Source organism: Arabidopsis lyrata, assembly GCF_000004255.2.
Source record: "Arabidopsis lyrata subsp. lyrata unplaced genomic scaffold ARALYscaffold_8, whole genome shotgun sequence".
Classification (NCBI taxonomy): Eukaryota; Viridiplantae; Streptophyta; class Magnoliopsida; order Brassicales; family Brassicaceae; genus Arabidopsis; species Arabidopsis lyrata.
This window is the reverse complement of record NW_003302548.1, coordinates 20854673-20871396: the sequence shown is the minus strand read 5'-3', so window position 1 is coordinate 20871396 and position 16724 is coordinate 20854673. Positions and strand designations below refer to the sequence as shown.

Here is a 16724-nt window from a genome sequence, read left to right as displayed (position 1 = left end):
GCTATTATAAGGTTTTACAAGTATAAGGTTAAAGTTTTTATAAGGTTTACAAGTTATAAATACCTTATAAAACCTTATAAGTACCTTGTAAAACCTTTTAAAATACATTGTAAAACCTAACAAAACACTTGTAAATACTCTGTAAAACCTTTAAAATACCTAAATTTTTCCCGCCAAAAATTTTCCCGCCAAAAAAATTTTCGCAAAAAAAATTGCGGAATCACTTTTCCCGCAAAAAAATTTTTTTGGCGGGAAAATTTTACAAGGTTTTTTAAAGGTTTTTACAAGTGTTTTGGCGGGAAAATTGTGGGATCACTTTTCCCGCCAAAAAATATTTTGTATTTTGTGGACCTAATTTTGTTTCAAATAAGGGTAAAATGGTCATTAAAAATTAAAAGAGGGCAAACTTAAAAATGGACTCTCAAAAGGGGCATTTTTGAAAAGTGGTATTGAAAAAGGGGCATTTTTAACAATTTCTCTTTAATATATAAAGGATAAATTTGCATTTAATTTATTTGTATAATTAGTGGTATATCAAATAGAGATATTTTTGTATATTAAGACAAATCTGAATATTGTGAAATAAGCTATGACACTTATTGTATAACTTGCTCATTAATTCACATATATAAGCATGTTACATTTTTTTTATAATCTATAAACATGTTACATATCTCTCCATATTATATTTATACATATAAAATTAAGTGTACACCGAACAACGTATCATTTTTAGCATTCTGTCTAAATCAAACTAGTAATCTTTCAAACACAGCTAATAGTTAACAGAATAACATAATCCTATAGAAAAATACAAGATGGGTGATAGAAACCTAGCCACTGGATAAATTCGATTCGATGGACCTCTTAAAATAGTTATTTAGTAAGTTATAGTAACAGCAAATACTAACCTTAACAGCTATGGTTAATTTGTTGATAAGTTGTGGGATCTATAAATAATGAAGCACCTTTAAGCCCGTTCACATCATGACAATCCTCTAATGGTAAAGTATTGAATTGAGTGAAAAACGAATATATCAATGCATTTTGAAATGAATTCTCTAGCTATTCAAACTACAATAGTACTATTAGTTTCTGTTATATCAGTTTCCATCGTTCGTGCTGGAAATATTCCCGCGGTTATAGCGTTCGGAGATTCGATACTCGATACCGGAAACAACAATTATCTTATGACTCTTACTAAGGTTAACTTCTATCCGTATGGAAGAGATTTTGTAACTCAAAGAGCCACAGGAAGATTTGGCAATGGAAGAATTCCTACAGATTTGATTGGTAATTTCTTCTTTAAAAATTAATGCTCACCAATTTTTGGTTATTAAAAAGTGAATTCATTTATTTTAATTTTGTGGGATGAAATATGAATGCAGCCGAAGGTTTGGGAATAAAGAATATTGTACCAGCTTATCGTAGTCCATTCCTTCAACCCAATGATATCCTAACCGGTGTTAGTTTTGCTTCTGGTGGTTCCGGTTTAGATCCTATGACCGCCAGAATTCAGGTAACTAAACTTTAGATAATGTGATTTGAATTTTTTTCATCTAACAATTATAATGACTAATAATTTCATATTTATTGCAAATAAGGGAGTTATTTGGGTACCAGACCAGTTAAACGACTTCAAAGCTTACATAGCAAAGCTAAACAGCATTACAGGAGATGAAGAGAAAACAAGATCAATCATATCGAATGCAGTTTTTGTCATTTCCGCTGGAAATAACGATATTGCCATCACATATTTCACAAATCCAGCAAGAAACACTCGATACACTATCTTCTCATACACGGACATGATGGTTTCATGGACTCAATCATTCATAAAGGTATAATACTTTGGAAAGTTCATTCCAAATTTACATATATACTTTGACTTAAAATTTTATTTTGATTATGGACAAAACAATATTGATATAGGAATTATATAATTTGGGAGCGAGAAAATTCGCGATTATGGGAACATTACCATTGGGTTGCTTACCAGGAGCAAGCAACGCTCTTGGAGGGTTATGTCTAGAACCTGCAAATGTAGTGGCTAGACTCTTTAACCGGAAGCTAGCGAACGAAGTCAACAACCTCAACTCGATGCTGTCAGGTTCTCGTTCGATATACGTCGACATGTATAATCCTCTTCTTGAACTCGTCAAAAATCCTCTAAGATCAGGTAGACTCTAAATCACCAAAATCTTTATTGTTTTAAAATTTTCATTGTAGGCAATCAATTTTTCACAATCATACTTTCTTTTCTTTTAGGATTTACCTCGCCAACTAGACCTTGTTGTTGTGCTCCGGCGGCTCCGATACCGTGCTTGGATGCGTCTCGTTATGTCTTTTGGGACATTGGACATCCATCGGAGAAAGCTTATCAGACTATTATTCCTCCGATTATCCAACAAATCCAACAAAGCTTCGCTTGATTTGGGTGTTTTCGTCCTCTAACAATTAATATTCTATTTTTTTTTGTCAACATTCAACAACGATTATTCTATTTACTGTATGTGTATATAAAAGATTTACTATACTTGTAAGTGTTAATTAAATGTTGCTTATCTTATATATTAAACCACCTCTATCGTTGTTTCCAAGTCGTACTACTCCACGCCTTTAAATATTTTCTTCAATTTTTGGGCCCTTTTGAAAGGTTTAGACCCAATTTTTCTGATCTCACTTAAAGCACACAGCTTCTACGAAATCAAAATGTTTTCTAATCCTGAAGCCCACAAATTTGTTTTTAGTTTGACCAAGCTCAAAGATTATTTTAAAAGGCTAGCCTTAGCAGTTAGCATCAAACAAACTACCCGCCACGCCACAGTGAGCCACACGACGAAGTGTTTTGTTATATTCTATTTCAATTTATATATTTTGCTGTAAAAATTATCCAATCATAAAAGTGTAAAAATCCATTAAAAAATGTTTACAAAAAAAAGGAAAAAAATAAAGATAAGTTTCCAATTATAAAGGAGTCAGCGCCTCGTCGACGTGGTTGCCTGGTTGGCTCCGAAGACCAAGGGAGGCTTCAGGTCAACGGTCATCCCTTTTTGAGATGATCAACCATTTTATGTAAACTTAAATTTTGAATTTGGGCAATATATTTAAATTTGATGTGTTAAGAATTTTTTTTTTTTGGTGTTAGACTATTTTTTCAAACAAGTAAAAATTATGGATTGGAGAATATGGAAATACACACATTTTGTAGATTTCTACTGTTTTTATAAGTACATCATGATTCATGATACTTTACAAATATAAATATCCAAAAAGTCCAAACCCTAAGGATAAGATCGGAGTATAACATACACATCAATGTTCAGTACTTCAAGAGTTCAAGTGGAATATAAACAGTTTAGAATAGAAAGTGTTCTGTAATATTTTAGTTCCTAAATCCTAAAATGTGTTGGGAAGAATCTTACATGAAATCATCAAATCCATTAGTTTATTAACACTTTTCACTTTTCTCTTCCGTCGAAACTTATCCACAAGTTTTGGATTTTGATGTTTCGTTTTCTTAAAGAGCCATTTGTGAATACTTAAAGTTATAACAACAACATGATTAATTTATCGAATATACATATACTTTGTACTTTTGTAGAGTTAATGAAAGGAAAACACCCCCAACATCTTATAATAAAAAATGTAAAATATTATAAAACTAAAAAGTGTACATAACTCTTAAACCATAAAACATTAATTTCCCAATAGTTAGATTAATAGTTATTATGGCCTAATGAGATGTCTAAACTAGTAGTTAAATGTCAACACGGATACTGAAATTTCTTGGAACATATATATGCTATATGGTTTTGAATCCGAATTCATTTGAAGTATTTCAGATTCATATTTGTCCATCTCTGATATTCAGAATTTACTTAGATGTCTGAATTTCTTCAAAGAAATATATTAATATATGTATGCGCAACATAAAGTTCTTCTTTGACTACGTGTCATGATGTCATTGGTTTAGCTTGACTCCCATGATTGGCCTAGACTATAAGATTTGCCACGTGGTAATGCGGCGAAATTTATTTCCACTGATGTTAAATTATTTGTGCTAATTTAATTTTATAAACCACAATTAACAAAATCCAGTGGTATAAATGGATAAATCAAAGATTGACAAGTGGATAGACAAGAGGGCTTGAGAGTGGATGAGGATCAAACCAGCCACGTAGACGAGGAGGTGGCTCTTGGGAAGAGGCAAGGGTCGGTTTACTTCAATAACCGGCCTTTCTCAAACTTTGAATAATAATATTATCTACATTACAAGGCAAATTTCTTGACCGGTTTGATCACTTTTCCCACGTAGGATCAATAAAAAACATAAACATTCGTGGCTTCATGAATCATGGGGACAAACATCCTACATGGTACCAAAAGTAATATTATTGTCATCCCAAACATTACAAAAGCAATATTATTTTTAGGTACTTTTAGTGGAAAGTATAAAGAATAATATATGGGTGTAATGTTGGGAATATAATATAGTCGACATTGGTGTATCGAAAGGTCCAATTAAACACATAAAATATTGATAATGATCTATAGGTTAGATCCTGTTGGTATATCAGGTTGGCACTTGAGAATTGAATAAGAAAATATTTGTTATACAATGTATTTTAATATGTTGTGTTAGGAGGCACTGCGGCTATTTGACAATGTTTGAGGCATATTAATGCTAGTGAAGTTTACAATAATGCATTACAAAATACTTTATACATATCTAAACCAGTGTTCTAAAAAGCAGTCTAGGCGGTCGCCTAGGCCCCGACTAGGCGTTAGGATCTCATGCGACGCCTAGATAACCGCCTTGACCGTCTAAAATTATATAGATCTTGTTTAATGTATTTTTTCAATTTCAATTAGAGTTTTATTTATATATATAGTTATAAATATTCATATATTGTTTAATATAAATATAAATAAATATTTTATCTAATTTTTATTTATAATTTCATAATTTTTAGTTTTATATAGATATTTTATATAACTTTTATATATAATATCATATTGATAATGTTTTATGTTATAAACGTCCAAACCGGCTAAAAAATCGTCTAGGCCCCGATTAGGCGTTCTAGGCGCTAGGCACTGGGTCACCGCCCGCTTAGCGCCTAGCGCTTTCTTGAACACGGATCTAAACGTATAGTAAGATGAATGTAACTGATCAAGGACTTTAGATATGATTCATATAAGTTCACCCTATAAGTTCTGATTTGAGAAAATAAAGTTTTATAATTAAATAACATATGTCATGATTCGGGTCCAAAAAAGATATGCAGACTTAAATTTTCAAACTTTTCAGACTAGGAAAATAAAATGGAACTTATCTTCTGGACATTTTTTTTTTTGAATTTGTGCTTTGTATATTTATTAGTCAAATAATAAACATACAATGACATAAGTCCACATGGGCTTTGTGTTGTTGGGTTTGTTCACATTAATTAGTTTTTTTTTCTGTCAAACACTAGTCTATTTTCAGTTTTTCTGCTTCAAATTTTTTAAGCAAGAGAGAAAAAAAAGTTGTTCTGTTTCATTCTAGTTTATAAGTTTTTATAAAATGTAACAACATAACTATATGCTTCAAAGTAAACTCAAATAATGGGTTGTATCTGTGTTTACAATAAGATTCAACTAATTTTATGTGTTGTATATATATGATTATCAACTTATTAAAACGAAAAAACCATATCCAATTACTCGAATTTGGGTTTGTGTTAAGGACAACCGCAAATTATTTATCAATGACTCATGACTTATCTAAGAAATACAGATCTGAGACCCCAAAACTCCTGAATATACAGTTCACTATTTTTTTTTTCCAATTATTCTGGTTACAAAAAACAGAGATTCATTCCAATGCACGCGTCTACAAATGCGCGTGGGGTAAAAGAGAAACAAAAAGATATTTATTATAAGAAAATGCCACGTGGTATTAACAAGTAATCAAAAAGGACCAGGCTTCGTTGAGCTGTCTATAAAATCCAGAGATGCATTCATTGCCCTCAAGCTTCTCCATCATCAATTAAAACCTCCCCAGCCACCAACAAATTCTTTTACCAACACTCTCTCTTCCTCTTTCTCTTTCTCTTTCTCTCTGAAATTTAAACGATGGCTATAACCGCCACTCAAAACGACGGCGTTTCTCTAATCGCCGATAAGTTTTCATATGATCTTGTGGAAACTGATGTTGAGATCATCACCTCTGGTCGCCGTCGTATTCCGGCACACTCCGGCATCCTCGTAAGTTTCTTTTTTCTCTTATATATCCGATGAGCTTCGTACTTTCTTTGAATGATCGAACATTTTTATTTTGGTGCTTATTTTTTGTTTGTTTAAAAATTGTTAAATGCAGGCTTCGGGGTCACCGGTACTAACAAACATCATCGAGAAGCCGAGGAAAATTCACGGCCGATCATCAAAGAGAGTTATTAAGATTCTCGGTGTTCCATGCGACGCCGTTTCAGTCTTCGTCAGATTCCTCTATTCTCCGAGGTTCGTCTTTCTCTTTGTTTTCCTATCTTCTTCATCGTCAGATTTTTGTTTTAAATCCGTAGGATTTATTACTTCAAAAATACAAATCATGTTAAATACATCATCTTAAAGATCTTTACCAAACTGGACTTTTCCAACGTTTTAGTCATAAATTAAAATGATCACCACAACCAGATTGCGATTGATTTAGACTTGTCTCATATTTAAAAACGTGTGAAACACAACACAAGGAACACGAAGCAACTACCAACATCAAATTTGAATAAATCAACGGCAGATTTTACCCTAAAGAAATTTAGGATTAGTATATAAAATGACTAAAATACCCCTATATGTGTCTTTGTTTAGTCTCACGGAGAAAGAGATGGAAAAATACGGAATCCATCTACTAGCTTTATCACATGTGTATATGGTGACTCAGTTAAAGCAACGGTGCACAAAAGGCGTCGGTGAAAGAGTAACCGCCGAAAACGTCGTCGATATTCTCCAGCTGGCTCGTCTCTGTGACGCACCTGACCTCTGTCTCAAGTGTATGCGTTTCATTCATTACAAGTTCAAGACCGTTGAACAGACCGAAGGATGGAAGTTTCTTCAAGAACACGATCCTTTTCTTGAACTTGACATTCTCCAATTCATCGACGAGGCTGAATCGGTAATTTACTCAAAACACCTTCTTTTTTTTGGGTTCTTCAAGAAAACTCTGTTTTAGTGTTTTATTGTTTGGTCCTCACGGTACTAATCATTTTTTGGATGAATTTCTTGCAGAGGAAGAAAAGAAGAAGGAGACACAGACGAGAACAGAATCTGTATATGCAATTGAGTGAGGCCATGGAATGTATCGAACACATATGCACCGAAGGCTGCACACTGGTCGGACCGTCGTCTAACTTAGACGACAAGTCAACATCTCAAGTAAAAACCGGTCCATGCAGTGCGTTTTCGACTTGTTACGGACTCCAACTTCTGATACGTCACTTTGCGGTATGCAAGAAACGAGTCGATGGCAAAGGTTGTGTCCGTTGCAAGAGAATGATTCAACTCCTTAGACTCCATTCTTCGATCTGCGACCAATCTGAATCTTGCCGTGTCCCCCTTTGCAGGTTAAAAACCGACATTTTAGAATCATCAAAACCACATTTAAAATGTTTCTAATGATAAAAGTTTTTCACTTTTCGATAGTAGATCTCATTTGATTTTTTTTTTTTAACTTTCGGCGCCAATAATTACATCTTTTGTGGTGGTAGCCTACTTATTAGATGATGAGTCGTGATCGGACGGCTGGAAATATTTTGTTAGGTTGAATTATTAAAAGATATTTAAAAAAATGAGAATCTGATTTCGTTGTCAACTCTTTTTTTTGGTGATTGGAGTAGGCAATATAAGAGTAGAGGCGAAAAGGACAAGAAAATGGTTGAGGACACAAAGTGGAAGGTCCTGGTGAGAAGAGTTGCGTCTGCGAGAGCCATGTCTTCGTTGTCTCAAACAAAGAAGAAAAAAAGTGAAGTGTTATTAAAAGAAGAAGCAGAAGATTTCATCAGAATCCGGAACAAATTAAGATGAATATTCAAAATATGTGTTTTTATTAGATTATATAGTGAGTGTTTGTTAGAAGCCATTACTAGAGTCGGAAGTTTTATTGTTTGTGATTTGTCTCTCGGACCGGTTGATTGGGTTAAATTTGTCGAAGAGTAACCCTTTTAATCTGTCGATTTGTTTGGTCGGTCGAATTATATATAAAAGTGTTATTGATTATAAAATGGTATTAGGTTTTTGCAGACTTTGTGGTAAAAAGTATACAGATTGATCCGGTTAAAACTCGCTAACATAAAAACTCAAAAAGGATTATTGAATCCAAATAATTTCAGTTTTGACAAGATGGAAACAAATTCTCTTTGTCGTTTGATTGGTCATGCCAAATTATATGACTAGACCTGATTGCATATGAATCACAAAAAATCTAAATGAGATTCAAGTTGGATCGGTGTCTAATCAATCACAATAGTTTCAACTATGCATGATACAATTTTGGATGGAAATAATAGAAATTCAATACTATTGGAGATCAAAATTGACCAACCGGTCTCAGTCACTGGTATAGTGGAAGGTTGATCATGATTGAGGATTCAAAAGCAAACAAGGCAAATTATTAGAAAAAAACATGTGCTTATAAGTTAAACACAGATATTTTATTAAATTATTCATTTCATTCTTGGGTTCGAGTGGAAAAGGGAAAGACGCGTGGGGAACAGATGAACCACGCAATGTGGTTTCGTGTTGGATGTCTTTACTCTTACATTTCAATTCATACTTCTTAACTACCAGGTGAATGCACTTAATTATAAAAAACAAATCAATGATCTTTTCTTTTTAAAATGGAAATGAACATTTTCATGTTATAACAATAGTTTTGACATACAAAGGTTAAACAAATCGAGCAAGTTTATTAACTAAAGTTTTCTCTAGATTCTATTTCAGTAACAGCCTTAAACTGATAACATCATACATCAATCAAGGCTTTAATACATCGTAATTATAGATGTTTTAGAAAGAAAAAAAAAATAAGATGACAATTCCATGTGCTAAGTGACAACCCGTCAAGCTTTCGAGTAGTGGAGCAATGCAGCCACCGATGTTTAAATAGTAACGACAACAATGATTCTTATCATGACGATATAAGGGCCTAAAGATTCAACCACGTATGAATTAAAGAGAAAACTAAACAAAAATAAAAGAAATGTTTTCACGAACGACAAAAATGTTTCTTATCTTGTGACTAGAAGTGACTAAAGAGATTCAACCACGTATGAATTATAGAAAAAAAAAACTAAACAAAAAAAAATGAAACTAATCTGATTTAAAATCATTTTGTATGACATTTGAGTTGTTTGTTAATATCTGATTTATAAACATTAATTGCATTGATGACATTCTCGTTTGTCATGAGAGTTACATTTTAAAACACATGAAACTTAAATATTTGATACGTTTCTTATTGACTTAAAACAAAACTCATATATTTCTATCTCTAACCCTATATATTTCAACTTTCTTCCTATTCCTAAACTATCCACGCAGAAGAAACGTATAAAAGGTAGGATCAGAAATAAAAATGGATATCAGTTCCAAAGTTATGGTTTCTTTTATCTTCGTTATAGCCTTATGTGCTGCTGTTTTGATCACACCGGGAGTAGCTCAAACGCAACCAACATATCCGAGTATATTCCCATTGATCCGATAAAAATGTTGGTCATCTCTCTTCAATATTCAAGGAGGTGATGGAAGATGTTCCCATCGAATCCGTCGTTCCATCACCTCCTTAAGGAGAGCTGTGCGTGCATTGTGCCTAATTCTCCCGGACACAATTGAAGATGAGAATGAAGTTTCTAACTGCTTCAGTTTAGGTGTTAGCATTGAAGTCTACTATATTTATCTCTTGAGTTTTTTTGTTGTTGTTGTTAGTACTTAGTACCAGTAAAGGGAGACTTATAGGAACTGTCAAGTTGTTTTCGTTTGACATCTTAAATTCAACTCAGATATGCAATGCAAAAGAAAAGAAAAAACAGCGTAATAGGGTTTAAATGTTGATAGACATGAATCACTAACGTCGTCAGACAAACATGAACCAATCATATAAATCCTTTAAGCTACATAAACTCCATCATCTTGGACCGAAAAGAGGAAAATGCTCTGTTTCATTGAGAAAGAACAGATATGATCCAAAAGTAATGAACAGTCCCTAGTAGATTCAAGACCATAACCCATTATTCTCTAAGGTTACAGCCTTGGCAACAAACAAGAATGCAATTAAATTTCAGAGTTGGAACAACAAAGCTATTGAAGCAGGGAAGGAAGAGAACAAAATCTCTTAAAACTAGAATTCAAACTTGGAAAAGGTTAATGTCATTCTTCTGATCAAGATTACTACAAGTAGCAAGTGCAAGTCTTTGAATGCCAACACAGAGAGATTACTATGACTCACACTAGCTATGTCTGCAAATTCTGCATTTTTGAGTTTTGAAAAAGTTTAAACCCATTTCTAGCTTTACAACTAAAGTAGAATATCGGTATCCCCTTATCTAACTCAAGGCATACAAGTTGGTAGAAAAGTCGAAAATCCATCAGATTTTTTCACCAGTTTAGTGAACATACAATCTGAAGATACCAACCATTATCATCAGCCGCAATAAACATTGACTTTCTAAAAACGATGGTGAATCCCAACCTGGATGACAATGGGACTTTAGCCTAAGGTTCCATGTGATTTCAGAGTACGCCAGTTAGAGCTTAAAGAAGTAATCTCACTGCAACACTGAGCTCTAGAATCAAACCGGGTTAACTATCCTTACCGGGTCTCCAAGCAAATGACTCATGAAGAGTACACACTCATATCGTTTCTACAATCACTAACATCAAAGCTTATGAATTGATGAAGATATGAAGAAAATCATGCCGGCACAGTGCAATGTAGGAAAAACACAAACTTGGAACATCCAACTAGCAAGAAAACTCAAGACAATTAATGCCAAATCTTGTGTCTCCAAATCTCAGCACTTAAAAATGCAAATGGGCAAATCCTAAAGAATTCAAACAGTTGAATTAGTAACAAACACATATAACACTGCACCATGTGATGTGAATTGCGCAAAAGTTTTATTAGAAATGTGTTGGCAGAACAAACGATGAACACAGACTAATGACAATGCAATGGAATATAGAAACTTTTTGTTCTAATTCAAGAAAAAGGTTCATCCTTTGAATCTCAGTCATTCAGAAGATATAAAAGGAGCAAACTTCTCACCGGAATAGTAAAAAAAATGGATAAAGCAGCAGCAAATTCTACGACTTGCGACCAAGCTGTTTCCTGAGTTTCCTATACTTGTGCTTGTTCATCTTCTTCTTCCTCTTCTTCTTCACACTATCAGCGTAAATCACGTTCTCCTTCGCATCCTCTTCCTCCTCCAACGACGCTGTTTCAGCTAGATCCAGACCTTGAATCATTTTGGGATTCAAGCATAACCCCATGGAGAAACTAGGGTAAAACTGCATAGGTTGATTGAATTCATTCCCGGAGAGTGTAATCACGGGATTAGCAAAAGAAACTGGATCGGGTTTCTGAATAATAGATTCGATGTTGTTGTTGTTGATGAAGGGCTTCTGGTATGTGAAGAGAGACGGAGTAGTAGTAAGCCTTTGGATTGAATTGAAGCAAGACTTGTTGTTCTTGAAGAATCTATGCATTAGATTCGCCATTGCAGAGATCAAAACCCTCAGAAACCAAAATCTCGTCAAACACACGAGTGACGACGGGTGAAGATGACGACGTCAGGTTTTGAAACCTATTAAACGTCGTCGTTTCTCAATGTGACGGACTGACGGGAAAATCGGGAAAAAAAAAAACAAAAAAGTGCCCACACGCAGGATCGAACTACGGACCTTCAGTTTACAAGACTGACGCTCTACCACTGAGCTATACGGGCTACTTGCTACTTTTGTCTCGTTTAATTTATAGATAGTCAAATTACTAAACGAACCGTATAAAAAGGAAAACCAAACACATCAATTTTTGTTTATAAACGGTTTAGGTTTTACTGTAAAAACCCAAAATCATTTAACCAAAATTTATTGAAAGTATAGACAAAACTTTAAAATTAGTGGATCCAATTGGTAACACAAAATGGTGAGAGTTGTTAAGCAGTAAAAACAAGCACTAAACAATTGATTAAGGTTACAGAACAGCTAATATATACTAATACTAATCAAAACACTACATATAATGTATTTGAAAGTTAGTTTTTTTGCCTGAAACCAAACAAAATTATATCGTATCGATCTTAAAACTAACTCAAAAAACAGAACATTTGGTAGACATAGGTATCAAAACATAACAACACATGAACTCAATGTCAACGAACAACTAATTTGTTTGCAGAACTCTTCCAAAGAACTTGAGAATCAATAACAGAGAGATGCTTATCATCAAGCCTCTTCCATGTCTTAATCGATTTCACATCTCCCCAATTTCCTTTTCTCTTCTTATTCAAATCAACAACCACAACTCTTGCTCTTCTCGCCCATCCAGCTTTACCATAAGCATGGTACCCAAATCCACCACCATAGCATAGATTCAAACCTTTGAGTTCACCGCAGAAATCATTGACATGGTCGTGACCCACAAACACAGATTTCACATCTCCTCTAGCTACCAATGTTGTGAAGAAACCCGAGTTTGTAGAAGCCGCGGATGTACCTTCTTGTCTCACTCCTTTGGTAGCATTCTTTGAGTCGAAACTCCAAAACTCTGGTAATGGAATGTGGAAGTAAGCTAGTCCTGGAGCTATACCTTCTTGAGGATTAGGCTTTGCCTTGTACTCCCTCTGAAATATCATCAAAACCAGAGTCAAAACAACAATGTCAAGATCAAAAACCAAGATTGAACATCATTGATGTGCCTGCAGACGTTTTGAAGTGCGGTCAAACCAAAATTGCTGAGAAGTTTTGATCCAATCATAACCTTCCATGTAAGGAACACTAGAGTAATCTCCACTATCGAGAAAATAAAGATTAAGAACAGATTTGTTCTGTAGTTTAGAATCAGCAGCTCCATGGATTTGGAGATTGTAATTACCAAACCCATCAATGTAATGAGCAGCTTCAGGAGGATTCACTTGAGATAAAGTGTTGGGAAGCTTCACAATGTGATTCATGACTTGTTGTCGTGTAAATGTAGATTCTTGATCATGGTTTCCCAAAATAGCAACCCATGGGATTTTAGACGCAATCGCCGGAGCAAACGCAGCGTTTAGAGATTTCACAGCGTCTTTAACATCGAACCCAAATATGTTATCACCTAATTCGAAATTTCAAAATTAGGGTTTATATTAAAACCTGAAAGTTCAGATTTTTTCAGATAGAGAGAAGAAAGTTAGGGTTTTGTTCAATTAGGGGGTTTTACCGGTGAAGACGATGAGATCAGGCTTCTCGGCGGCGATGACTCGAGACATGAAGATGGTGGTGTTGAGGTCGGAGCAGTGAGCTTTCTGGTTAGGCAGAACATTTTGACACCGGGTCGTAGCGCCGTTAGCAAAATGCATATCCGCCACTTGTAGTATTTTGAACTCGCCGTTCACACCGAACCTTAGTTTCCGACGATGAGCCGCCACCGGAACCGGAGCTAAACAGAGACATGCGAGGAACGCGGATAAAAGGAATAGGCTTCTTCTTCTTCGATTGTCCGCCATTGTGTATGTGACAGAGGAAAAACGATAAGTGGATTTGTCCTAGTGTTAGTGATGAGACATGAGGCTGTGAGCAAGTGTGTAGAAAGAAGCCAAAGAAAACAAAACTTTGACATGGAAGCTTTTAAATTTTGGTTTTTTTTTTTTTTTTTTATTAAAGAGGTTTTTTTTTTAATCAGCTAGTTAAATATTTTGGCGTGATTATAATAATCAGGATTTATGACACACAACTACCAATTACCAACCATATTTTTTCTTTGAACTCACATGCAAACTCATAATGGCAATTACATTTAAGGTTTATCAGTCTCCTCATGAGACCTATAGTGATTAATTAATTGGTCCAAAAATATAGTTGGGGACTCAAATTCTTTGTTTTCGTTTATAAGCACTTATGGGGCTTACTGCTTAGTTGCGGTTGCGGACGTAAAGAAAATTTCCGATTAATCAATAGAAACAAAGCAACCCTTCAGAATAATTAGTTCTACGATACATTACATGAGAAAATACATACGTAAGTGATTAAAACATCGAATACCAACTTGAACAACATTAAATTTAATACGATATATAATAAGATTAAACATGAAATGGATCGGACCAGGAATGCTTATTCCCCATTTAGCGTCATCAGTGGAATCGAGGCCTCAAGTTGACTTAGCCAGGACAATAGCTTCCAATTCCATCATCATCATCATCAACAACAACAACAAAAATCTCATCGCGATAAACCATGATTAAGAACACCAGTTTCTGGTGAAGAACTGAAGTAAGAAACATGGCTTGTATAATTTCAAATGTAGATCGATATCAAGCTATATATATATATATATATATATATATATTGCATTGTAGATAGATACACAAATTCAGAGACTTGTATACATATGTGTGTGTGAGAGTCTTATAAAGAGAGGTTATATGTCGTTGTATTGAGAAGCAAAGCCGTATTGTTATATTCCCGCATGCAAAGTTTCTTTCTCACAGGAAATGGGTGTGGGAAAAAAAAAGTTATAAAGAGTTAGCCTTTTAAAAAGAGTGTTTGGCCTTTTTAAAATAACAATGTGATGCTTTTTCATTTCACCCCAAGTTTTTTTACGCAATGTACAGCCTTTTACAACTATTCACACCAAAAAAATTTGCAAAATTGATAGTCAATATTTTATCTATAATTGGCTTCCTTGGGGTTAGAGACTAGTGTATATAAACAGCAATGACATGCAAGTTGTTAAATAGTGGAATGAAACATAACAAACATTACAATTAAGTATGTTCATTAGGATAACTGATGCGTGAAATATAAGAAAATTATTAGAGTTGATTAATTGTTTGAAGTTCTTCAATGTCCTTTAACATGAACAAATATGTATAATGGAGTTTACACTACAAGAAATATCTACATTATTAGCAAGAGAGAAGAGCTATTATATGTCATCAATAGCGTTTTCATAAACGCTGTCTTATGCCCCTGTTATTGTAGACCCCCCACATACGATAACGTTTTTGTCGTATGCTATGATAGAGTATTCTACCATAGCATTAGTAAAAAGCTTTGATATATCGACTTATAATGGCAATGTATATAGGTTATGATATATTGTTTTTACAATGCTATAATATTCAGTGTTATGACTCTTATTTTATGCAGTTGTTTTAAGCTATTTAATATATATATATATAAACATCCAAAAGATATAACATCATTTCATAAACCAAACATCAATTCATACAACGTAAGTCTCAATCCAATAGTTAAACTAATATCCACACTTCTATATACTACTTTAGCACTACTCTTCACAACAAGAATACTAATCATAAGGGTTTGAACATACCATCCAAGTTATATCAAACCAAGTCTTAGACTAACTATACAACTAGGAATCATGTTCTTCACTCCTAACAAGTTCTTCAAGCTTCTTGAATAGCCTGAATGACATTCTTCTTCACTCCCAACATGCTCTTCAATCTCGAATAGCCCGAATGACACTATAAGCTCCTGCAACGTTAGTACAAGAAGAAGAACCTTACCATTCAATTCAAAAAAATATGCTATCTACAGTTTTGTGAAACTGAGACAAAACTCCACTTTAGAATACTAAGGCATGTCCTGCAGCTTTTGTTGAAACATATCCTCCTAAAGCTAGAGCAAGCTCAACACAAACATGGGCATAAGCAACATTCTCAAAGTAAATGAAATCATAGAGATTATTCCCATCATGTATAATAAATTGGACATTAAAGAAGCAACAAACAGTCGTACCTTGTGCTCAAAACAAAGTCAAAATTTTCACTATGAGTGAGTAATTTTATATTGCTATCAGCAACCAACTCCACCAGCTGGGAGTTTTCTTCAAGTTTAAGTCTGCTAGCAACTGTATCTAGACAGAACAACAATAATAAAGATTATTTACACATTCACCATTACCAAAAACAAATAGCAGTAGCAGCATTATAGCCTCACGAAATCACACCAAGCACAAGATGACGCTCCAATTAAAGAAAGAGAGAAATGTTAGTCATAACCATCACCAACATTTCAAGATACTGATGATAGAGTCAGTTGATTCACATACCTTTCCTTCAATGATATCACATACTCTTCTTGCCCATTAGAATCGTCATCATTCTCAATGAACATTACGATTCAGAAGACTCGAGCATGGTAAATTAGAAAATCTCACCTGGTCATGATAAAACTCTTTTTGCCCGTTAGACTCGTCATCATTCTCAACCCCATCAATTATAAGAAGATATATCTTAGATGAATCAATCACCTACGGGAAATGTTATCAAAACAAAAGCGTCGAAGCAATAAAATTATCAATTACATTTATATTCCATTCTAAACTAATAACTTACTTGAGTTTGCTTGATGCGAACAAGCAGCTTCTTGCTTTGGCGACAATCTTTGATACATCTACCATCACTCGCTTCTTCACTCGTCATCACCGTTTTAGCACCTTCAAGTCTCTTCACCATCAC

The 16724-nt window shown here is 34.2% G+C and overlaps 5 protein-coding genes and 1 non-coding gene across 10 annotated transcripts in view; 2 read left to right on the top strand and 4 right to left on the bottom strand.

Moving 5' to 3' along the window:
• Positions 1-1052: 1052 nt before the first annotated feature.
• LOC9302611 (GDSL esterase/lipase At5g63170) lies at positions 1053-2454 on the top strand. Its single transcript, XM_002866493.2, has 5 exons — positions 1053-1293; positions 1389-1519; positions 1605-1841; positions 1933-2179; positions 2269-2454. The coding sequence occupies exons 1-5, from the start codon at positions 1053-1055 to the stop codon at positions 2430-2432; spliced, it is 1020 nt and encodes a 339-aa protein (XP_002866539.1). The 3' UTR covers positions 2433-2454.
• Positions 2455-5942: 3488 nt separating this feature from the next.
• On the top strand, positions 5943-8281 carry LOC9300916 (BTB/POZ and TAZ domain-containing protein 1). The gene is made up of 5 exons (XM_002866492.2): positions 5943-6252; positions 6365-6504; positions 6853-7156; positions 7270-7604; positions 7878-8281. The coding sequence occupies exons 1-5, from the start codon at positions 6121-6123 to the stop codon at positions 8062-8064; spliced, it is 1098 nt and encodes a 365-aa protein (XP_002866538.1). The 5' UTR covers positions 5943-6120; the 3' UTR covers positions 8065-8281.
• Positions 8282-11132: 2851 nt separating this feature from the next.
• Positions 11133-11884, bottom strand: LOC9300915 (mitochondrial mRNA-processing protein COX24). The gene has a single exon (XM_021016308.1). It carries the CDS (start codon positions 11752-11754, stop codon positions 11341-11343), a length of 414 nt encoding a protein of 137 aa, XP_020871967.1. The 5' UTR covers positions 11755-11884; the 3' UTR covers positions 11133-11340.
• A 25-nt stretch (positions 11885-11909) lies between these two features.
• TRNAT-UGU lies at positions 11910-11981 on the bottom strand. The gene has a single exon. It is a non-coding gene; the product is annotated as a tRNA-Thr (tRNA).
• A 242-nt stretch (positions 11982-12223) lies between these two features.
• On the bottom strand, positions 12224-13848 carry LOC9302610 (probable inactive purple acid phosphatase 29). The gene is made up of 3 exons (XM_002864793.2): positions 13457-13848; positions 12954-13351; positions 12224-12878 (listed from the first exon to the last, which is right to left on the bottom strand). The coding sequence occupies exons 1-3, from the start codon at positions 13740-13742 to the stop codon at positions 12408-12410; spliced, it is 1155 nt and encodes a 384-aa protein (XP_002864839.1). The 5' UTR covers positions 13743-13848; the 3' UTR covers positions 12224-12407.
• Positions 13849-15429: 1581 nt separating this feature from the next.
• LOC110224551 overlaps positions 15430-16724 on the bottom strand; it is a 3144-nt gene continuing 1849 nt past the window's right edge. Inside the window, exons 3-5 of one of the 5 annotated variants that reach the window (XR_002329036.1) lie at positions 16602-16712; positions 16003-16516; positions 15430-15738 (exon numbers count right to left, since the gene is read on the bottom strand). Coding sequence is in view for 2 of the 5 variants with exons in the window: in XM_021010749.1 (XP_020866408.1) it covers positions 16370-16516; positions 16602-16712 (258 nt within the window). In the remaining 3 variants the exon portion in view is untranslated. Of the gene's footprint in view, positions 15739-16002; positions 16517-16601; positions 16713-16724 lie in introns of those variants that run through there. The other 4 variants (XR_002329037.1, XR_002329038.1, XM_021010749.1 and 1 more) reach the window with 4 other exon arrangements.